The 21,971-nt window shown below is 36.7% G+C and overlaps 1 protein-coding gene across 6 annotated transcripts in view; it reads right to left on the bottom strand.

Annotated features, from left to right (window-relative positions):
* Window positions 1-21,971, bottom strand: part of BTBD10 (BTB domain containing 10) — a 42,144-nt gene that overhangs the window by 7,476 nt on the left and 12,697 nt on the right. For 5 of the 6 annotated variants that reach the window (XM_070762813.1, XM_070762795.1, XM_070762804.1 and 2 more), the window contains exons 2-5: window positions 8,833-9,023; window positions 7,620-7,905; window positions 4,180-4,282; window positions 2,964-3,084 (exon numbers count right to left, since the gene is read on the bottom strand). In XM_070762813.1, coding sequence (XP_070618914.1) covers window positions 2,964-3,084; window positions 4,180-4,282; window positions 7,620-7,905; window positions 8,833-8,986 — 664 coding nt within the window. In that variant the 5' untranslated portion in view covers window positions 8,987-9,023. Of the gene's footprint in view, window positions 1-2,963; window positions 3,085-4,179; window positions 4,283-7,619; window positions 7,906-8,832; window positions 9,024-20,820; window positions 20,852-21,971 lie in introns of those variants that run through there. The other variant, XM_070762787.1, reaches the window with a different exon arrangement.

Genomic DNA, 21,971 nt, shown 5'->3' with positions numbered 1-21,971 from the left:
AACGTTTTGCTGATTTATCATGGATTCTTTGTAGGGCTAGGTCCCTTCTCTTCTCGGCCCTGGTGACCTTGGTCGAGGGGCGGGCCCCTGGAGAAGAGGAGGAAGAGGCCTGGGGGATACTAGTAATTTCATCGCCTGTAGGCCTGGCCTCTCTGGGACCTTTAGTTGTGCCTCTCTTGGGAAAAGTAGCCATAGTCTGACAATTAACAGAAGACAAGGCTGAGCCAATAACTGAATAATTAAGGAGAAGAATTTCAAGTACTTCCCAAGAGGAATGGATCCTGCTTCGAGGCCTCGAAGCTGCTGAGACTTGAGGGCAATCTGGGCAAACCCAGAGTTCGTGTCCCCAGATCCAGCGGGGCCCAGCCTCCCTAAACTTTTTAATTAAGTAAACCAAGGCACTCTGGTTGGAGGCTTAGCCGGTGGAGAATTAAGCCTGGGCGTCCCAAGGCCCGCTCCGGGATCCACGCGGTGGACTGAGGCCTACGCGGCTGGCAGAAGGCCAACACGAGAGGCCTAAATTTAAAAATGGGCGCGAAGGCCTTCGCGCCGAAAATCGCTCCGAGATAGGATTTTTAAAGGGGAAGCGATCGACTAAGTCCAGGAGACTGGAAAGGCGTCTCACTCCGCAGGAGGTATATTAAAGCCCTTTAATCATATTACAATAATGAATAAATAAATCAATACTTGCACCGAGACCTCCAGGCCAAGGGATTAAAGGAATCCACAAGCGGCCGCGGGAATCGTATACGGCAAAACCGCCGGGGGAAAACGAAACCGCAACTTCTCCAAAGGAAAAAAGCCGAGCCTCAAACGGCTGGCGCTATCCGTGCAAGTAAATAATAATGGTAAAACAATTCTTACTACTTTTGAAGGAAAAGATCGAAGGGAAGGTGTTAGAATGTTGAACGAGCTATCACAATACAACCGCAGGATATGCGAACTGAGCGAATTCTGGGGAAGGGGCGGATCCGGCAAGCTTTTTTAACACTAGGCTCAGTTCCACCGGATTGGACATGAGCAACCCATGTGACTGCTGGACCCGCTCCTTCAGTACGGAGAAGTGCAACCTCATAATTCTCATAATTGCTAAATGATGCTCAAAGATTTTAAATATGTTACCTTGTACTTCCTAGCTTCTGGGCTTAGAATAGTAATTGTTGATGTTTACAAGGTATCTCTGACTTGCACATAAGGCTAAATAAGATGGACCAAAATAATGTAACCTGATAATTAATCAACCCATTAAAATCATTAATGTTTTGCAGGCACCTCAAAAACCATGCTTTGCAAATAGTGAGATAGTTATTTCAGCAGGTAACATTTTAATATTACTTACATTACTTAATATTTTTCATCCTTCTAAGGAAATTTCATTCTTCCTATATTACCCAAAGAACTCAAAGATCTACCATCCTTAATATAGCAAACAGAAGGGACTAGCAATTTACCTGCTGCTAGTGAGCAAAAATATTGGTATCAACATTTTACATGGGACCTTCAGTCCCTATTTTAATCTGACTTTCTACAGAAAGTCTACAGGTTTAAAATCAGTAATCCAGGTCCTCCAATGTCTCTATAAATGTACACTACCTGTAGAGGCTGCTGTGAGGGGAGGCTAAACTATTAATATTACATTATCAGATAAAATGTATTTTTATCTTCTGGCTTCAGTCCCTTTTAATTGTGGAGGATGAATTCCAGCCTCTTTGGAAGCAATTCCTATTAGATAAATACAGTTGTCTAGTATTCCCTCCTTCCTTATTTACTATCCTTGAGATTTCATCAAGTCAGTTCTATGCTAAACCAGCAAATATTGAAAGTGTGGTGTATGTGGTATAATAATTAAAGTGCTGCTCTAGAAACCAGTAGACTCTGAATTCTAGGCATAAAAATTAGCTGGGAGACTTTGGACCAATCTCTCTATCATAGCACAACCCACCTCACAGGGTTGTTGTTGTTGTTGTTGTTGTTGTAAAAATAAGAGGGTAATAATTAGTATATGAGCCATCTTGAGCTGACAACACACACACCACTGAATCCAATTAAGCATTACTCATATAATATTAATAGATGTAAAGCCTGATCTAACTAGTGCTTCAATTCTTCCTAATATTGACACAGACATACAGTAGCATCTGCTGCATACCTTATTCAATTAAAAGTATCCAAAATGTAGAAGAGGCACTACTTTGACTGTTTTGAAAGAAAGATATAGGAAAATCCTACACTTGGGACATTTAGGTCTGTGAAAGTTTAGGCAAGCCAAGTCTACTGAGCAGGTTCTCCTTCAACATATATACATATACATATTCAATTATAAATATATTCAATTATCACTAATTGAAAAGTTTACAGGTAACAGAGTTGAAACTATGCCTTTTTTATTAGACTAGAATCCCTTTATAACAGTTTGGTCATCTTATTATTAGTTATGATTCCTACATGTAGTTTTAAGAGTTACAATGTTCTTAGTTTGGGCTATTATTGCAAAGTTTTAACTCTATATTTCCACAGCTAAGATAGCTTATGTTCAGTGACATGTCTTATAGTTATCTACTGATATTTTAAAATATATTTTATTTAGTATTTTCTTTCTCTATAATCAATAAAAGTATTTGTTAGACATTTGTAAAGGTTTAACTACTTTAATACTTTAACTATTTCTTTCATTCTACAGTCCAGATATATATGGAGTTGTTGGTTATAAGTTGCATTGTTATATGCTATATAATGCTGGTCTATGAGTGAAATAAAATTTTATATATAAAGCCTCTATGCACTTAACAGGTATGAATACAGTATATATTACTAAACCGAATCATCAACCCAATCTATAATCTATTTAATGATGTTAAAATTGATAAATGCTCAAATATTACTTAAGGTAGTTTATGGGCAGAAAACCACATCATAAAAATTTACATATAGGTATAGGAGGTTAGCGGCAATGTTTTACTTACTGAGGTCTCTACATTTGATAGTACTATAATCAAAAGAAATACATAGATAGTCACATGCTTCTCGTAGTTCAGGAATAGATATTCCATCAGGACAACGTATCATCCCAGTCTTGTAATAATCCTTAAATTTAAAAAATAAAAGGATTTATGAGAAAACATTGTATAGAATAACCCTTCGTTTTTCTAAATCCTTGCATGTTTTTCTGCTGCTGCAAACAAACTGGATGTTCAGTGTTGCTGCAGAATGAAGCAAACACCTTCCTGTCCTATGGAGACTGAGAAGAGTCACAAAGAACTAGAACAACAATTAAATTCTAAAAGCAATTCAAATTGCTTGGCTAATAACATTATGTTTAATGAATCTTAGGAAATATCTCTTGCCTCAGAAATGTAATCATAGAAAGATTTTAATGTATTCATTCTGTCTCCCAACTTTAGTCTTCTACTCCCTTGCTTACAAATAGCAGATTTGAACAGATGAGAAATTTTGGTGTTTTCTTGGGCAGTCTTTTCAGTTACTATATTAGTAATCATAAACTTTATGATTACTAATGAAAAAATTGCTTGCTCACTATTGCTGGCTTTCCCCAGCAATGCACTGCCATGTTCTAGAACATGGCACATAGATGGTAAGCCCAAAAGGAATGGCCAGTATCTTAACTAAGCTGAGAATCCTTTAATATTCAGATACATGAGATGTCTGAACAGAGTAAGTCATAGACTTACATCTAAATTCTTTATTCCTGAATTTTCCAGGTTCGCTTCCTCTGGTGCCACGTAGGTGTGCCGCGTGGGAGCACATGCGTGCAAATTGTGTGCACATGCACTGTAGCAAAAAAATCCCCCCAAAATATAAATTTTAAAAAGCCAAAAGCAAGATGGCAACATCATGCACAGTGCTGGAAACTTGGCTTCTGCACATGCTCAGAAGAAAAATAAATTTTAATTTTTTTTTTTTTTAAAGATAGCAGTGCCCACAGACCTGCACCAACCAAACCAGTTCTGTGACATCATTCTGACATCACCAACAGGTCACTACTAGTTCGGACAAACCAGTCTGAACCAGGGGGAAGCCATCTCTGATACAAACTAATAGTACCTAGAATATTGTTTAAATATAGAACTTCATAATAAACTTCTATAGGATTTATGTTCCATTTTTAAAAAATTCATAAATGTGAATGGGTAGGAAAAATAGTATCTTATGAAATCTCACCAAGATAGCACGAAATACAGTGGAACCAATTCCTTCAGCCACTTCATATTCTCCTTTTTCATTAGGACGTGTGAAGTTATGTTCCCTTCCGGAACCAAACATCCTATATACAGAAGAGAGAGAGAAAAACATATTATTCAAAATCCACACAGTGCACATAGTTCACTAGTATTTGAATTCAATTTGGTAAAACTTTAGAAGAAATAATAGGAAAGTCTTCGGAGAGGGGCGGCATACAAATCTAATAAATACTAAATTCAGAATATGTACTGTTGAGGGATTTGCAGACTTTACAAGAGATTACATTATGTTCATATAGCCAAAGGAAAACATTTTTTGGAAATTTTTATTTTAATGCATGCAAAATATAAATTAATTCAAAAACATTAACCTCTGAATTTCAAAGTTTAAGATAGAAGTGTTTTGCAATTTTTAATAATATCTGTGTGGAAATGGATGAGTAAGAAATAACACTGATCTCCACATGAGTAGTATCTAGTAGTATTTAAGTAAATAGGCTATTCTTCAGAGCTTTCTGAAGCTGAAACTAATTAAAAAGAAGTTCCCACATTAACATAGCCAACTACTTTGCTTTTTGGAAGTTTTGTAATTAATATTGACTTGTTTCCAAATAGTAAGTTAGCATATACTGAACATGTACTGCATACAGAGCTGAGGTGGCACAGCAGCTCGAGTGCTGTACTGCAGGCCACTAAAGCTGACTAGATCTGTAGGTCAGTGGTTCAAATTTCATCACCAGCTCAAGGTTGATTGAGCCTTCCATCCTTCCAAGGTGGATAAAATGAGGACCCGGATTGTGGGGGCAATACGCTGGCTCTGTTAAAAAGTGCTATTGCTAACATGTTGTAAGCTGCCCTGAGTCTAAGGAGAAGGGCGACATAAAAATCGAATAAATAAGTAAAATAAATACGCTTCCTATCTTGTTCTGCACCACCCTTTCTCCAAACTTAGGCCTTCTCTGAAGTTGTCCAACTGTTATGTTTAAGCTGAGGGGATATAATTAAATAGGTAATGATAACAGCACTGTTACCTTTTACTTAAGTTTAAATATAAATTAAACCAGCTCTTTTCTTTAATTATTTTTTGCTTTCCCCTTGTCTGCCTCTATTACTTTTTCAATCAGACTTATCATGTATCATAAAAAGACCAATTATTTTTTAAAAGTTTCTGACTATAGATAAATGGCAATGTATGCATCATCATTATTGCATATTCTACTCAAGAATGAATTTGACCCTTTACATTAGGTAATTTCAAAACAACTAGTATTATTTTAAAAGTAATTATTCAGGAAAGAAATCTTGAAGTGTCTTATTTCCAGGAAGGATAGACTTGTTTAAAAAGAAACCACACAACAATTAAATTGTACTTCATGAAAAATACAGTAATACACTGTATATACTGCTGCGAGCCGCCCCGAGTCTACGGAGAGGGGCGGCATACAAATTTAATAAATAAATAAATAAATAAATAAATAAATAAATAAATAAATAAATAAATACTAGAGTATAAGTCGACCCGATTTTTGCCACAAAAAACCTGGGAAAACTTATTGACTCGAATATAAGCCTAGGGTGGAAAATGCAGTGGCTACTGGTAACTTATAAAAATGGAATATTCTTCTATTGTAGCTTGCCACAAAGAAGAGTGAGTCAACCTATTCTCCAAAGCACCTGAGGGCAGAACAAGAAGCAATGGGTGGAAACTAACAAGGAAAGAAGCAACTTAGAATTAAGGAGAAAATTCCTGACAGTTAGAACAATGAATCTGTGGAACAGTCTGCCACCAGAAGTTATGAATGCTCCAACACTGGACGTTTTTAAGAAGATGTTGGATACCCATTTGTCTGAAGTAGTGTAGGGTTTACTGCCTAGGCAAAGGGTTGGACTAGAAGACCTCCAAGGTGCCTTCCAACTCTGTAATTATTATTATTATGTAACTTTTCCTTCCAAAATATTTTTTATTTCTTGCACCTTTCTTCCTCCCCTTCCAAAATCTCCCCCCTTTTTAATTCCTTCTTTTATCTTAACCAAAAACTTCTTAAAATATCTTTAGGAATGTAATAACAATATCATTATAATTTTCTTAATAATTGGGATTTCATATATTATTTCAAAACAATTGCTTAAATCAAACTTCCATATGATAAATATTCAGATTTTCCATTTAAAACATATTTCATAAGTTAAAATTATTACTATCTCAGTAGATCAGTAAATAACAATTGGGGGTTACTCAATCATTAATTGTAAAATCTTTCTTCTACATGATATTTATCTTGCATAAGGAGAAACCATACTCTAAAAAAAGGTAAATCTATTCATATTAATTATGTAGAACAAATGATTAATGATCAAATTCATACTATTATATTATCCTAACCTTTGTATTGCTTTAAACAAGTCAGCATTAACAATCCTCTTGGGTATGATAAGTATAGTTGGAAGAAAAAGTTTAATTACACAGTTATCCCCACTTGAAGCAACATTTTCTTACAAAATAACCTCTTCTGTTACTAGAAATTAATCAAATTTAAATAGGTAACTTATGTTTTACTTGTACATTTTATTTACTTGCAAAATATTGTTGCTGGCATGAACAGAAGAGAAAGCCATGGTTCCTTCGTTCTGAAAGTCTCTTCAACCCTCCCACCCTTCCCCCAGTGCTTCCTGTAGAGGAGCTGTGATTGGTGCAGCCTGCTGCCAATCAGACAGTTCTCTCAGTGCCTCCTTTCTGTTATAGAGGAGAAACTGTGATTGGTTCAGCCTGCTGCCAATCAGGTAGCTGAGGGGTGTTGCTGGTTGGACTGTAGAAAGAGCAGAAGCAGACGTGCAAAGAAAAAAATCCCTTGTGTTACCAGAGCCATGAGGTTTCCTTCCTCCCTGCCTTTCACATCCAAACTGTGCAGCTTTGGAAAATGCTGCACGGGAGTTTTCAGGTCAGTGAAGGTCAGTGACTCAAATATAAGTAGAGGTTGGATTTTTCAGCACATTTTTGTGCTGAAAATCTCAGTTTATACTCGAGTATATACGGTAGATTAAAGGAGACTAAACTGCACCTGAAATGTTACACTCAAGTATTTGACAGCAATAGCAATAGCACTTAGACTTACGTATCATTTCATAATGCTTTAAAGCCTTCTCTAAGGAGTTTAGAGACTCAGCATTTTGGCCCCCAACAATCCGGGTCCTCATTTTACTGACTTTGGAAAGACGGAACACTAAGTCAACCTTGAGCCAATGAGAACTGAACTTCTGGAAGGTGGCAGAATTAGTCAGCAATACTGAATTCTAACTATTGTGCCATTAGGGCTCAGCAAATATTGAGATCAAAATTATTTCACAATATGAAGACATTTGTTTTTAGCCATGATTTACAGGATACCTGATGGTATATATGCAATAAAAAGCCATACCAACCTGCCCAGCATTGTATTTGGCTGTGCAGTAAAAACTGAAGGATCTACAACAAATCGAGTATTGTCCACTATAAGTGTTACTCTCTCTGACATTCTTATGTTCCGTGCGCCTTCTTTTGCATTCTCATACACAAAAACCATTTCTCCAGTATTCTTGCAACTCCCATCAGAACTTGACTGACTGCTGTTTCTACTACTGTTTACTAGACTGCTATTGGAACCATTTGGAGAAGCTTTCTGAGGCCGAGGGCTGCTTGGTCGAGATGAACTATGATCCTTCTCGCGTTCTGCAATGAAAAGTAATACAAGTATTTAAAACTGAGTTGTAGCATCAGAACAGGTCATATCTCAAAAACATAAGCAACAATTTTTCCACATTAAGCCAAACTTATTTTGGGGATTTTGGTTTGGTGTCAGTAATAACTCAGGGTACTATCTCATGGTGTGTCACAGAAAAGAGGCAGTCTCCTTGCACTAGCATTAAGTATGTTTGCTGCTATTTATACAGTAATAAATGTAGGACAAAAAACTAATTAAAAAATAATCCAGCAAGGGGATTATAAGACTTTAAATTATTCTAAAATCTGAGAAACCATAGACCAATTTTCCCTAATGTGGTACTCTCCAGATGGTTTGGATTACACATTCCATCCCAAAAAGCTTGCCAGCATCCAAAACAAGTAGGAGATAGATTGAAAAAAAATGCCGCACAACCAATTTCTATGCTTAGGCCTCATTACAGCATATCAAATAGAAGATTCTTGGATGTTAGCTCCAGCTACTATGGAGAACATACACATGTAACGTTGTAACCAAATGTATGTAACTGAGGCTTAAATAATTTTCTTGGTAATTTTTAGTTTGACACAATTAGAAATATTAAATGGTGAATGAGTACAGTATTAATATTTGTTCCATCCTGGATGCAGTTACTGCATTAGAAGATCCCTCCTCCACTCTTTATTTGTAATGTATTTGTTCTCTTACAATTTTAATCTTTTCTATTGCTTTACCAGATCATAAAACACCCAGTGCCATGGGCAGTGAATAAATTACATTCCCAATGAGATATCATATTAATTTTGGAGCTTTCACATTTTAGGTTTGTGACACAAGAATCCAAGTGAAAAGATTTTGTTTGACAAAGATATGTACTATCTAATAAAAACTAGAAAGTAAATATCTAAAACAGATACGGGTTTCTCATGATATACCTCCTTGATGTTGTCTTGTTGGCGAAGTAACATTTCTGATGCATGGAGTGAGCTGGGATTCAAGACGTTCATGAGATGAGTCACGTGATCTATCACTTGACCTTCTTCTATCTCTTGATCTTTCATGCCCACCACTAGCCCCATGAAGACTCATTTTGCGGCAATCACCTTTAACAAGACGAGATGAAGTACTAGAAGATAAATAAACATGAGATAGTATTTAGAATTTTAAAATAGCAATCAATATAAAATAGATCTTATATTGTGATTTTTTTTTCCCAATTTCAATAATAATCTAATATTAACTTTCCTGAAAATTTTAGAAAGAGGCACGTTGCTTGTGGGAAAGATTTTCACCTTTTCATGACATCCTGACAACACGTACATAAGGAGTTGGGAAATGTCTTGTAAACAAAATGAGCCAAACCAGAAATGCAATGCATGTCTGGATCGGATGCCTGTAGGCTATCAGGCACTCATGCTGTATCACATCTCAATGACTGCAACATTCTGGGTCATGGGGTTGCCTTCTGATTAAGAATCTAAAATTTGGATGAAGTGTTAGACCATGTGCAAACAGATGAAAACTGTTTCACAAAATAGTAACTCAAATTTAACCAGTATACTGGCTGCCAATAGGTTTCTGAGAATAATTCAAGTGCTGATTATTACCTATAAGTAATACCTACGGTAGAATCTATCCTAACATTGGAATTTTGATTTCATGTTTTGTCTTTTCAACCCTTATGGAGTTAAGGGGTCAGGGATAAAAAAAATGTCTTTCCTGTGAAACAGCCCGAAATCATCCATATATAACAGTATTCTCTTTCTCCAGTTTTTCAAATATTAATTGTAATCATATACTGTGATCATTAGCAACTACACTTATTATCTTTTAACTATTTTGTGATTTTTAATAATTTTATAGATGAATATGTAAGTCACAGAGTATTTTAACTAAGTCATGAAATGTAAATACATTTTACATTATGAAGCATATCAAGTATAATTCAAAGTTTGGAATTCACATTCTTCCCCTCATCCCTATATTCTCTTCTGCTCTAGTTGAAAAAAATCAAAAATATATGAATATTTCAGGCTACATTGAATACATTGCTTAATATTAAAGTAAAACGCTAATCAACTGAACATTAAAATCATATTTGGCCTGGTAATTATTTATTAAACCAACTAAACACAATATTAGGGTTACCAGAAAAATATAGTGCTACCGTAATTTTGCCTTTGAAGTTTAATAACCTTTTCTACACACAAGCACTGAAGGAAATGTACTTGGCTTCCAGTTCACATTATTTTCCTATAACCTCTAACTCCAATCTCAATTGAGGCAATTGTCAAATTAGCAACAAATCAAATCATCCCCCCCCCCCCCCACGTTTGAGGAATTTGGTTATTTCAAGAAACTTTACCCTTAAGTGCTATACATTTTTCAGAATTTGTTTAACTTCTTATATAAAAGCATTTCCCCCCATTTATTCAATATAGTACTGACAGGATTTATTTAAAAAACTTGTAACGTCCTATAGCCTTCTAACAACCGAACAGCCAAAGATATGCAGAAAGCCCACAAGGAAAGCCTGAAGATCAGCAAAGCCAACTTAATCCAAACACTGTGTTTCAAAAATGCTGAAATGGGTTACAATAATATCCAAAAAAGTCAATACAATTCAGGAACCCCCATCCCATAAAAGTCACTTCTGAGAAAGTGAATATATTCAAAGAATATATCCATTTAGGGGGGGAAATTAGAATTGCCCCATGAAGTGCACCAGCAGCACAATTTTTATCCTACTGAGCACATCAATTATACTGAGTGCATTAGATTTTGGGATCAATATCACTATAATCTTAATTGTCTATAGATACACAGAACTTAAGGAAACTGTCCTAAAAAGGAGCAAATTGCAACTATTTATGAAAAACCTTGCGAATGAAACTGCAGGGACTTGTCCTGGCACTCTGAGAGTCCAACAGGACTCAACTGAAGGAAGCAACAAACCTCCTAGAACTACAGATTTTTTTGCAATTAAAAAGGGAAAGGTAGTAAGGTGAACTCCAAATCCCTCTCTCTCTCCACTCTGCATTGCTTTAAGTAGATGAAGGAAATGGGGATATGAAAAGAGAAAGTAATGTGAAATCACGTAGCTATCCACAAATTTGAAATAACCATTAATTAACTATATTAAACCATAAAATTCCTTGTATTAAAATAACTGATGGATCCAGGAGGGCTCCTCATTTCACCGAGGCCCTCCGAGAGATGAAGCGCCAGAAGAGATGCCTAGAATGATGCTGGAGGGCTAGTAAGTCTGAGTCTGACCAAACATTGTAAAGAATCTATATTAGAAACACAGAAAAATAGAAGTCTGACGGCAGAAAAAGACCTTGTGGTCCATCTAGTCTGCCCTTATACTATTTTCTCTATTTTATCTTAGGATGGATATATGTTTATCCCAGGCATGTTTAAATTCAATTACTGTGGATTTATCTACCACGTCTGCTGGAAGTTTGTTCCAAGGATCTACTACTCTTTCAGTAAAATAATATTTTCTCATGTTGCTTTTGATCTTTCCCCCAACTAACTTCAGATTGTGTCCCCTTGTTCTTGTGTTCTCTTTCCTATTAAAAACACTTCCCTCCTGGACCTTATTTAACCCTTTAATATATTTAAATGTTTCGATCATGTCCCCCCTTTTCCTTCTGTCCTCTAGACTATACAGATTGAGTTCATTAAGTCTTTCCTGATATGTTTTATGCTTAAGACCTTCCACCATTCTTGTAGCCCGTCTTTGGACCCGTTCAATTTTGTCAATATCTTTTTGTAGGTGAGGTCTCCAGAACTGAACACAGTATTCCAAATGTGGTCTTACCAGCATTCTATATAGCGGGATCATAATCTCCCTCTTCCTGCTTGTTATACCTCTAGCTATGCAGCCAAGCATCCTACTTGCTTTCCCTACCGCCTGACTGCACTGTTCACCCATTTTGAGACTGTCAGAAATCACTACCCCTAAATCCTTTTCTTCTGAAGTATTTGCTAACACAGAACTGCCAATACAATACTCAGATTGAGGATTCCTTTTCCCCAAGTGCATTATTTTACATTTGGAAACATTAAACTGCAGTTTCCATTGCTTTGACCATATATCTAGTAAAGCTAAATCATTTACCATATTACAGACGCCTCCAGGAATATCAACCCTATTGCACACTTTAGAGTCATCGGCAAATAGGCAAACCTTCCCTACCAAACCTTCCCCTATGTCACTCACAAACATATTAAAAAGAATAGGACCCAGAACAGACCCTTGTGGCACACCACTTGTAACCTGACTCTGCTCAGAATACTCGCCGTTAACAATAACTCTCTGATGTCTACGCTTCAGCCAGCTGCAAGTCCATTGAACTATCCAGGGATTAAGTCCAATCTTCACTAATTTATCTATCAGCTCTTTATGTGGAACTGTATCAAAGGCTTTGCTGAAGTCTAGGTAGGCAATATCCATGGCACCACCTTCATCCAACACCTTTGTGACATAGTCAAAGAAATCAATGAGATTAGTCTGACATGATTTGCCTTCAGTAAAGCCAGTAAATTCAGTAAATTAGAACTTATCTAGTCGCGATACAAGAGACAAAATATTCACATTTTTCTGCACTTATTGCATATTGGATTCTTGCCCATTTTAGGGTGGCCCAGTCTCTTCTTAACATGGAGAGAGCTGGGGATCCCTTACAGAGTAGAGTCGAGGAATTTGTTCAAGGACTGGACTCCAATTGGGCAATGTCGGCGGAGATGACTGGGGCAAGTCTTAGTCATGTTATATGGATGAATTTGATCCTGTGACCCCTGATGAAGTGGACGAGGCCATGAGAGAGATGAGTGCCTTCACTTGTTTATTGGACCCGTGACCTCCTGGCTGGTCTCACAAGGCTGGCTCCAGGTGTTAGTCAATGCCTCCTTAAGTGAGGGGTTCTTCCCTCAACTGCTAAAAGAAGTGGTTGTGAGGCCTCTCCTCAGGAAGCCTTCCCTGGATCCAGCCTTATTGAACAACTACCATTCAGTCTCCAACCTGCTTTTTGTGGGCAAGGTTGTTGAGAAAGTGATGGTGCTCCAACTCCTGTGGAAGAAGCAGATTATCTAGACCTATTTCAATCTGGCTTCAGACCCAGTTACAGTACATATACCACTGTTCATGCAGATAGATTATCTCTGGCATGCCCGGGATAGGGGCCACTCCTCCATCCGGGTGCTTCTTGAACTCTCAGTGGCGTTTGATACCATTGACCATGGTATCCTTCTGCGATGGCTGGAGGATTGGGAGTGGGCAGCACCATTTTACACTGGTTCTCCTCCTATCTCCCCGGTCGATTGCAGTCGGTATTAGTGAGAGGATAGAGTTGACCCCTAGGCCACTCTGCTGTGAAATGCCACAGGGCTCGGCCCTCTCTGCTCTCTTTTTCAACATCTACATGAAAAATCCTTCTTGATGTATTGAATGAGAATCCAAAGTATGGGTTAACTCACCTTTTTCTTCTTCTTTGGAGAGAAGATACTTCTTTGGCCAGAGGCCCAAGTGCTCTGCTCTTGAATGTGTGCCCCCTTAATGGTTGTGGGCCTTGGTAGTCACATCGTCCATCAGGATCAGAATGTGATGGCCCATTATCTTATCCTGAAACCCTCTCAGGACCAAGCAAACTGCCCTGAGTTCCAGACAGTTGATTTTGTTTGTTAAGTCCTCCTATGACCACTGCCCCATGCCATCTGCGCCTGAAAGTGAGACCCCAATCAAAGAGGCTGGCATCTGTTGTTGTCTCCTTGATGGCACAACCCCTGTCCATGGCCCAGGACATCCACCTAGATACCCTAGGTTCAGCTCCCATGTTGGCTGTGGTCTTGACCTTAAACAGCGGTCTGAAGAGGGAAGGGTGGAGTAGCCCCGTGAATACTGGGGGTTGAGAAGCTGACCCTCATCCTTTGAAAGACTCCAATATTTCTGGTCTTCGTCTCCTAAAATCAAATCTCTACTCTGTGGAGATGGAGTGGGAGGGTAAGATTCCTTAAAATTTCTCAAGACTTCCTGATCTTGGGGTGCCAGGTGCTGAAAAATGGAAAGCAACTGTTTCCTTGTAGTGGCACAGGTCAGACCAGTTAGCCAGCTAATCTGCTGCAGCAGTGGCCAGTTAAACTGGGTAGCCAGCTGTTTCCTTTCGGCAGCTTCCTAGTTCGACTGAGCAGCAGCGTCCTTTAAATTTGACTCCAGCACCAAAAATGGCTAAAATCCAAGCAACTGTGGGATCCTTTTAAAAGACTTCTTCAGCGCTAAACAGCTGATTTTCGGCTTCCCCATCTTGCTGCAGCAATTCTGTGGAGCACTTTTTGAAGCATACTGTTCCTGACTCTCAGCTGATTGGGCCATTCTACTGCTCAACAGTTGACTTTTTTGCCAATAGGTGTTGCTCTTATCTGATACATCTCTTTTCCAAAATATGGATATAGTATCCAGGAATGGGTTAAATCCATCTGCTTTCTGATTGGATTGAGTCTGTCAAAGCTGTTTAGGTGCCGCTGTTGTTGCTATTCTTGACAGCTTTAAATGAAGAAGTAAAGCGACAGACTCTGTTGTACACATAGTCAATTAAAGACATTCCTCTAGCCTAACCGAAAGTCTGGTTCTCCCTAATATTGGAGGTATAAGTGGAAATGGCGGAAACGCAGAGAGAACAAGTTGCCTTTTTGCCAAGAAATGAAACAAAACCAGACTTTTGTTCAAATGGTTCTGCAGTGCGACCCAGAAGCTTCACTTCCGAAGTTGATGCCTCTATTCTGCACAGCTGCTCCTAAAGAGAAAGGCTGTACAGTATTTCTCAGCCACCCAGAAAGGCTGTATTAAACTGCAAATAAATGCTGATAAAAATCTCTATTGCTCTGAGAATCCAAAGTAAGTTAAATCTTTCGTTCTGAGCAGCTTTACTACACACACCTCTCTCTGACAAAGATTGAATCAAACTGGATTTCAATCAGGAGAGGCGTGGCAGAAAAGTTTAATGGATTCAGTCTCTGAAAGGAAACAGGCGGAATTAACCCATACTTTGGATTCTCACATCAGTACATTGGTGAATAGAATATTTTCACAAAGTAGACATTTTTCTGGACATTTGTAGCTGTCCACTGATGTAAGAACTGGTGAGTATTTTCCATTTTTACTTCTATTCCTCTATCCACTTATTTAATTCTACATACTCTAGCACAGGAAAATAATGCAAAAAAATAAAATAAAAAAGGAAATTTCAATTATAGGAGCAGAAATCTGCTTACCACAGTATTAGATGAAATACAGTTTTTGCTCATTTCAGTTTTGCTTCACAGCAATCTTATAAAATCCGCATAATGAAACACAATCCTCTTCAGAAATGTCCAAACACAAGGCAAATGCATATTAATATTTGGATATATCTACAGTAAACACATGCTACAGGAAGCATGCCTGATGACGCAGATAAAATGCTTCCTACTCAAGTGATAAAAACTCTAGTAAGATAGTGCCCACGTTTTCCTGAAAATAAGACCCTGTCTTAAATTTTTTGAACCCTGAAATAAGTGCTTGGCCTTATTACCATGCACTCAAAAGTGTAATTGGGTTTATTATCAGGAACTGTCTTATTTGGGGGAAAACAGGGTAATCATGTTACAAAATCTTGCCTCAAGAAAAACAACAGCGTAAAGATGTATACACAATGTTTTCATCAACCAATTGAATGACAACTATTAAGGAAATGATTTTTCTCTGGTTTGCAAATTCTTCCTTCCAAATTAACTCAAGATTCTGAATAACATACCCAGAAAAGATTTGGGTAAATTTGCAGGGAAAGAGAAATATGCTCAAACGTTATCAATTAAGATTCCTTAAAAAAAGGTTTTAATAATAATAATAATAATAATAATAATAATAATAATAATAATAATAATTTATTAGATTTGTATAACACCCCTCTCTGAAGAAATATAATTCTAGCTCTTTTAATGAGAAGTAAACTACACCTTCAAAGTGAATCTATTTCACTTTTATATTGGAAATTAAATAACCATGACCTTTTAAACGTTATAGTGTGGGGGTATTTGAAAAATGCACAGCAAACGTTTACAAAATAACACTAAAACAGCAGATTTATAATGTAAAGTTCAACTAGCTGCATTATTCATCTTTCCCTTCCCATTAGGTTTTGGTCTTACCTTGCATATTTCCTTTTTTTGTCAAACTCCTATTAGTCAACTGCTTGCTACTACTGTGTTTATTTGTTTTTAATTCACTTTTTAAAAAATGCATCTAGCATCTGAAAGTGATTTGTGTTTAGGGACATTTCATTCCAAGAAAATTGAAATATTTCCCAATTAAATATAAATTTACCATTTATATTCTAGTAAATTGGTTATGATTTTTCATTCTCCACAGCTATTTTAATTGCATTACATTTTGTTTAATGAGAAAAGTAAACCTTTGAGATATTTATAAAACATTTGCTTTTGTTTATTAAGCAAACTATTTTGCTAAATTAATTTCTGTTTCTCACTTTCTCCCGGTAAAAAACCCATGTTAATTATAAATCCAGGCAGAATACTTTATAAACCTCAATATAATTATCATACTCTAATTTATAGGCATATGTAGCACCGACTTCTATCTCAGTACAACCTACATAGGTGATGTCTTTGTTCAACTTCTATATATATTGTTGTTATAATACAATGTTGCTACTATATAGCAGGCTCTTCACATTGTTTCAGGGTGACAGCTGATTCAAGTTGTTTCCATACAGCAATCTAACAGGGCTTGCTGGTAACAATTTGGTCAGCCAAACACATACAGCAGAAACGTCTTGATAAAATACACCCACCCAATTTTAGAGTGCTCTTAAAGAGTAGTTCCCATATTGTGACACTGTCATTTGTTCTAACTATTCAAATGAATAAATTAAGCATCACCAATAACATCTGAAAAAATGCATATCATCATTAACAGAAACTGAAAAGTAAACTGTAAAAAGATATGGTTCATTTTCATACTGTTGTGTAAGATAAGGATGATATGACCTAACTTGCATCATACTCTCATGAATCATCTTTTTACTTCCTTATTAAAACAACCAGAGTGGGCTTGAAACTTTCAACATTACCTTTATAAATTCTAGAAGACCACAAATAGAAAAAAAAATAATATAATGAAAGCTAAACAATAACCAAACTTTAAACACATCATTTCATATATTTTCTATTTCTGCTAAATTCAGCTTTTGCTCAATATTTCCATTTATGTTATAGCTACTACTTTAGATTCATGGTCACACAACTTCTCTTTATCACATAAATATTTCAAGAGATCAATTACAAAAAGAACTATTCCTTTTACATATTCCCTTCTCAGTTAAGTACTGAAAACTGTATTGGATTGTTAACAGATACGCACCTGCTTTTGGGGTAGAAGAAGGCAGGAACACAAAAACATGGAGAAAATATTGAAAAGAAAGTACAAAAGAAACCTGCTCTTCTCCAGCCTGCAGGTTTAGAAGCCAGTTCAGTTTTCTCTGGCATTACTTGCCAAGTTCAGCATATTTGTTCTTTCCATTCTCCTCTCAAATAATCTACAACATTATTGGCCTCACTTTCTAGTATCCTCTTTTCTTCTCCATCTCAAGGGCAGCAAACACTCTGGTTACAGCTTTTCAGTCCATTAAGTGCTCAGAAAGGTAAGCCCCCAAGATATTATTTCAATTCATTTTCTCAGCCACTGACTCAGCCGTGCACAGTGCAGCACTGACGTCTAACCTCAGAGCCTCCAGTAAGCTGAATTGATGCTTACCATTTCCTTTTTTCTCAGCTGCCATTGGCTGGCACATCTGATGGATGGTGTACAGAACGCATAAGGAAAGAGCTGCTTGGTATACTGCCAAGTGCCATCTGTGAAGCTATTTCTAGCCCAACCCGCTTGTCAGATTTTAATAAACTAATAAAGCATCTGAAATGTTTCTTCTGTCACCTATCTTTCATGCCTCATTCTTTAGGCTTTCGTTGCAGCAGAAACACCAGAATTCATTCAGCATGTAGTAATTTGTCTGGACAGAAATTTACAGCAAAAGATTCTTAATAAAAAGTCCTGTGATGTTGGTTTAAAACACAGGAGAGAAAGACCATTGCCGTGAGAAATTTATGTCAAGAAAGTGCATTTACAATATAGGGGAGATATATTATTAATTATTCTAATCAAAATATTTTAGCGCCCCCCCCTCAAAAAAAATCTAACTTACATTAATGCAAAGAAAAATCTAAGAACAAGTCAGAAGAACAAATTAAAAAAAGTTTCTGGTCTAATCCCATCAAACAAAATTCAGTTTGTGAAAGACTTGTGATTTTCAGAATATGTGCAATATATTTGCACAATGACAGCTGTGTATATGTTTGTATCCATATTATAACTTCTGCAAAGCTCTGAATTTAGAAGAGATGCTGTGCAACGCTTAGGGATACAGCACCCATCTATGACTTATTGAAACAACCACGACTATTTCCCAATTAATCAACAACTATCAAAGCCTTCAAAGCAGCCCCACAACCATTCTCTCACATCTGTTCCATAACTAATCTTTTTTTACACCTACGATCTCTCTGTTTTATTCAAGATGTAAGCAGTTCCTCAGGGAATGCTTAAAAAAATGAGGAGACATAGTTCAACAAGCAAAAGGCATAAAACAAATATGGTTGGCAAATTAAAAAGCAACATTTGCTCACATTGATGAGGTGCACAGGTTCTACTAGGTTAGGGGCTGCAAACCAATTTTCTTCCCTGCCAGTGGACCACAGGAGACAATCTACTTAATGTCATTGAAGGCACAGAGTTGGAAGGTGTTAAAACAATTTCAGTTAACGGATAGGGGTGGAATGGAATTCCAAAACCTGTAACATGAAGCCATACCTATTATCATTTGTTCATTATTCAAAGAAAAGTATTATGACATTTACTTATAGTACTTCTGTTATATGTAACTAACAGATTTAAGATTTTAAAAAATATATAGAATCACCTACAAATACAAGGTAACAATAACAAATAACCTTTAAATCAGGACACAATTCTGAAAAATGTGAAAAATGTGAGTCGTAAACTAAATGAGAACATTGTCTATTTAACACTCACAATTGCTGAGAACATTTTGAATATATGGAGTTGTATTCAATTGTGCCTTCTAGAAGAATACCTGCCATATAGGCAGTCCTCATTTAGCAGCCACAATTAGAGCCAGCAATTTGGTTGTAAAATTAAGTGATTGCAAAGCGAAGCATCATGAATGTATTATTCTATTTCATCTTTCCTTTCCTTTGCAGACCAACAAATCTCCTAAATATAAATAGTGGTTGCAAGGTTAGTTTTTCATTACCAACATAACTGCAAGTGGTCTCTAAACAAGGCAGTCAGATCAGATTTTCTTCAATGGGAGTTTCTTCAACCCCCACCTTTTCAAGATAAATGCGATAATATCCTCTCCCAAAGAAAAGAGGACATGAGGACTACCTATATTTCTCTTCTGCATAGCTCAATTTGCATAAAAGTTATTAGAATCTTTGGAGTGGGACGTAAACAGAATTGTACATGGGGAAGAACAATAGAAACCATTGTTACACAAGCAACTTACAGACATAACACTGCATAAAGGTGGTAACCCTATCCAGAACTAGTACTGCAACCATGAAACCATGTTGTTTCTAGAAAAATAGAAAACCATTATGTTGAGATTAAATCTAAGCTTTTTAAAACCCATCACAACTCCACAAACTGAGTTAGATTGGCTGGAAATGTTGCACAACATTTCCAGTCAGGCTTAGGGCATCAATGAAAAGCTGACTATCACCAGTGGACTCAAAATACCTTAGAACAAATAAATACATGATTTCTCTCAGTAGCTTCATATATATGTGCTAGAGTTACTGCCACCCTGACCACTCCTTACCCATCAGTACCAGCTGAACCCACCCAAAAAGAGAAGAAAGTTTTCAGAAAGGTTACCTTCATCCCTTTACCCTAAAGGTAGTCCAGTAAGATACCATAATAGTAACAAAAGCTCCTAGAAGAATCTAAATTGAAAAAAAAATTAGATAAACCACTTCATAAAGGTCCTTTATACCTGAATCACCAATACTTCCTAAAGAAGAAATGACAACACGAAGAAAGGGAAGTTGGCAATAAAGCAATAATTCTCCAAAAAGGCTAGATCAGACTTTTTTCAGTTTTCACATGACATATTTACTCAATGCTAGAAGGAACCAGGAAGGGCATTGTCCCTGATCAAATGTACCAACTTTCACACTAGAAAGAGCCTTCGAGTTTCCCAAAGTTCAAATTAAACTCAGATAACATTAAGAACATAAGAACATAAGAAGAGCTATGCTGAATCAGGCCAAAGCCCATCGAGTCCAACGTTCTGTGTCACACAGTGGCCCACCAATTGTACATGGGGATCTTGAGCAGGAAGATAAGGCAAAACCCTCCTTTCCCCTGACCCCCAACAAATGGTACTCAAAGGAATCCTGCCTGCCTCAACCAACATAAAGGCGGCATATGGACATCAATTTCAATAACCACCGATACACTTGGCATCCATGAATCTGTCTAATCCTGCCTTGAAGCTATTAAGGCTAACAGCATTAAAACATATTATCTCTATTGTCACATAAAAATCAATTAAGAAAGTATCAAGCTCACAATTATTGTAAGCAATTTTATCCTTGAATTATTTAGCAAAAGTGTCACAATTACCAGTCGAAGCATCAGCTCTACTATTCCTCTAAAGAAGGGGAGTAGAGCAATCTAAACAAAACCACTAGAAATTGTAGACACAACAACAACAGAGAAGTCAACATTTCACCACTAACCAACAATGTATAACAACATATTAATATAGAACATGAGCACATACCTGTGGTCAGTCTTATTCATTCTTTGCTTAAGAAGGCTGCAATTCACATGTGTTAAAGGAAAGGAGAAGCAACATGAAGCAACAAACATATCTTTCTCTTAATAATCTAACTTTCTATAGGTGGGAAGATAATGTCTAATTGGATAAAGCTGGACTATGTTTTATAAACAAGTAGGATTATGGATCATATTGTAACCCAACATTTTAAGTCAGTTTTTATTGTACTGTCTTTTGCCTCACACTTCCCAGAGACTGGTTAGGGCGCACAGGATCGGCCTTCTCCAGGTCCCGTTGGCCAAGTAGTGCCAACTGGCGAGGCCGGGTGGGAGGGCCTTCTCCAGCTCTTTGGAACCAACTACGTCCGGAGACCTGCACCACCCCAACCCTACTGGCTTTCCAGAAAGCCCTAAAAACATGGCTTTGTTGGCAGGCTGCGCCGTTGAGCAACAGTACCTAGCTCTTGCCCAGTAGTACAAATGTTTTATTAAACAAGGTTTTTAATGTGTTTTATATTTTTATTGTTGTATGCTGCCCAAAAGGAGTCTGAAAGGAGTTGGGCGGCTCACAAATCCAACACATAGATACATACATACATACATACATACATACATACATACATACATACATACATAAACAAATTGGCACCTTATGAGACGTGGTATTGCTTTCTGAACAATTATTACAACCATTTAACTGGTGAATCATTCAATGAAAAGTGATAGCAACCTATGCAGTGGAAGCTGCTTTTATGAATATTTTACATTGATGCAGGTATTTTTTTAAAAAATTGCTATAATTATTTGATTAATAAATGATCAAACTTTTAAACATATTATTTTAGCCAAAAATTATAACAATATTCTGTCTTTTGATTCCAGCAATTCATGCACAAACACAAGATTTTCAGAAGAATCATCACATCAAAAAAGACCAGAGACAAGTTTTAGAAACGCAAATCTATACTAAATATACCATTCAAGTTTCTAATAAGTTGATCTATTGTTTCTACACATTTTTGAATATCCAAATATATACCAGTAATTAAAATGAAATTCCATTCAATATCGTTAAAAATCTTGATTATTTTAAAAATAATTTAATGTTTATGCAAAGCATTTTTTCGATAAGTATCAATTCAAAATTAATAACCT

This window comes from Erythrolamprus reginae, chromosome 1, assembly GCF_031021105.1.
Source record: "Erythrolamprus reginae isolate rEryReg1 chromosome 1, rEryReg1.hap1, whole genome shotgun sequence".
Taxonomy (NCBI): Eukaryota; Metazoa; Chordata; class Lepidosauria; order Squamata; family Dipsadidae; genus Erythrolamprus; species Erythrolamprus reginae.
This window is presented reverse-complemented; position numbering and strand designations above follow the sequence as displayed.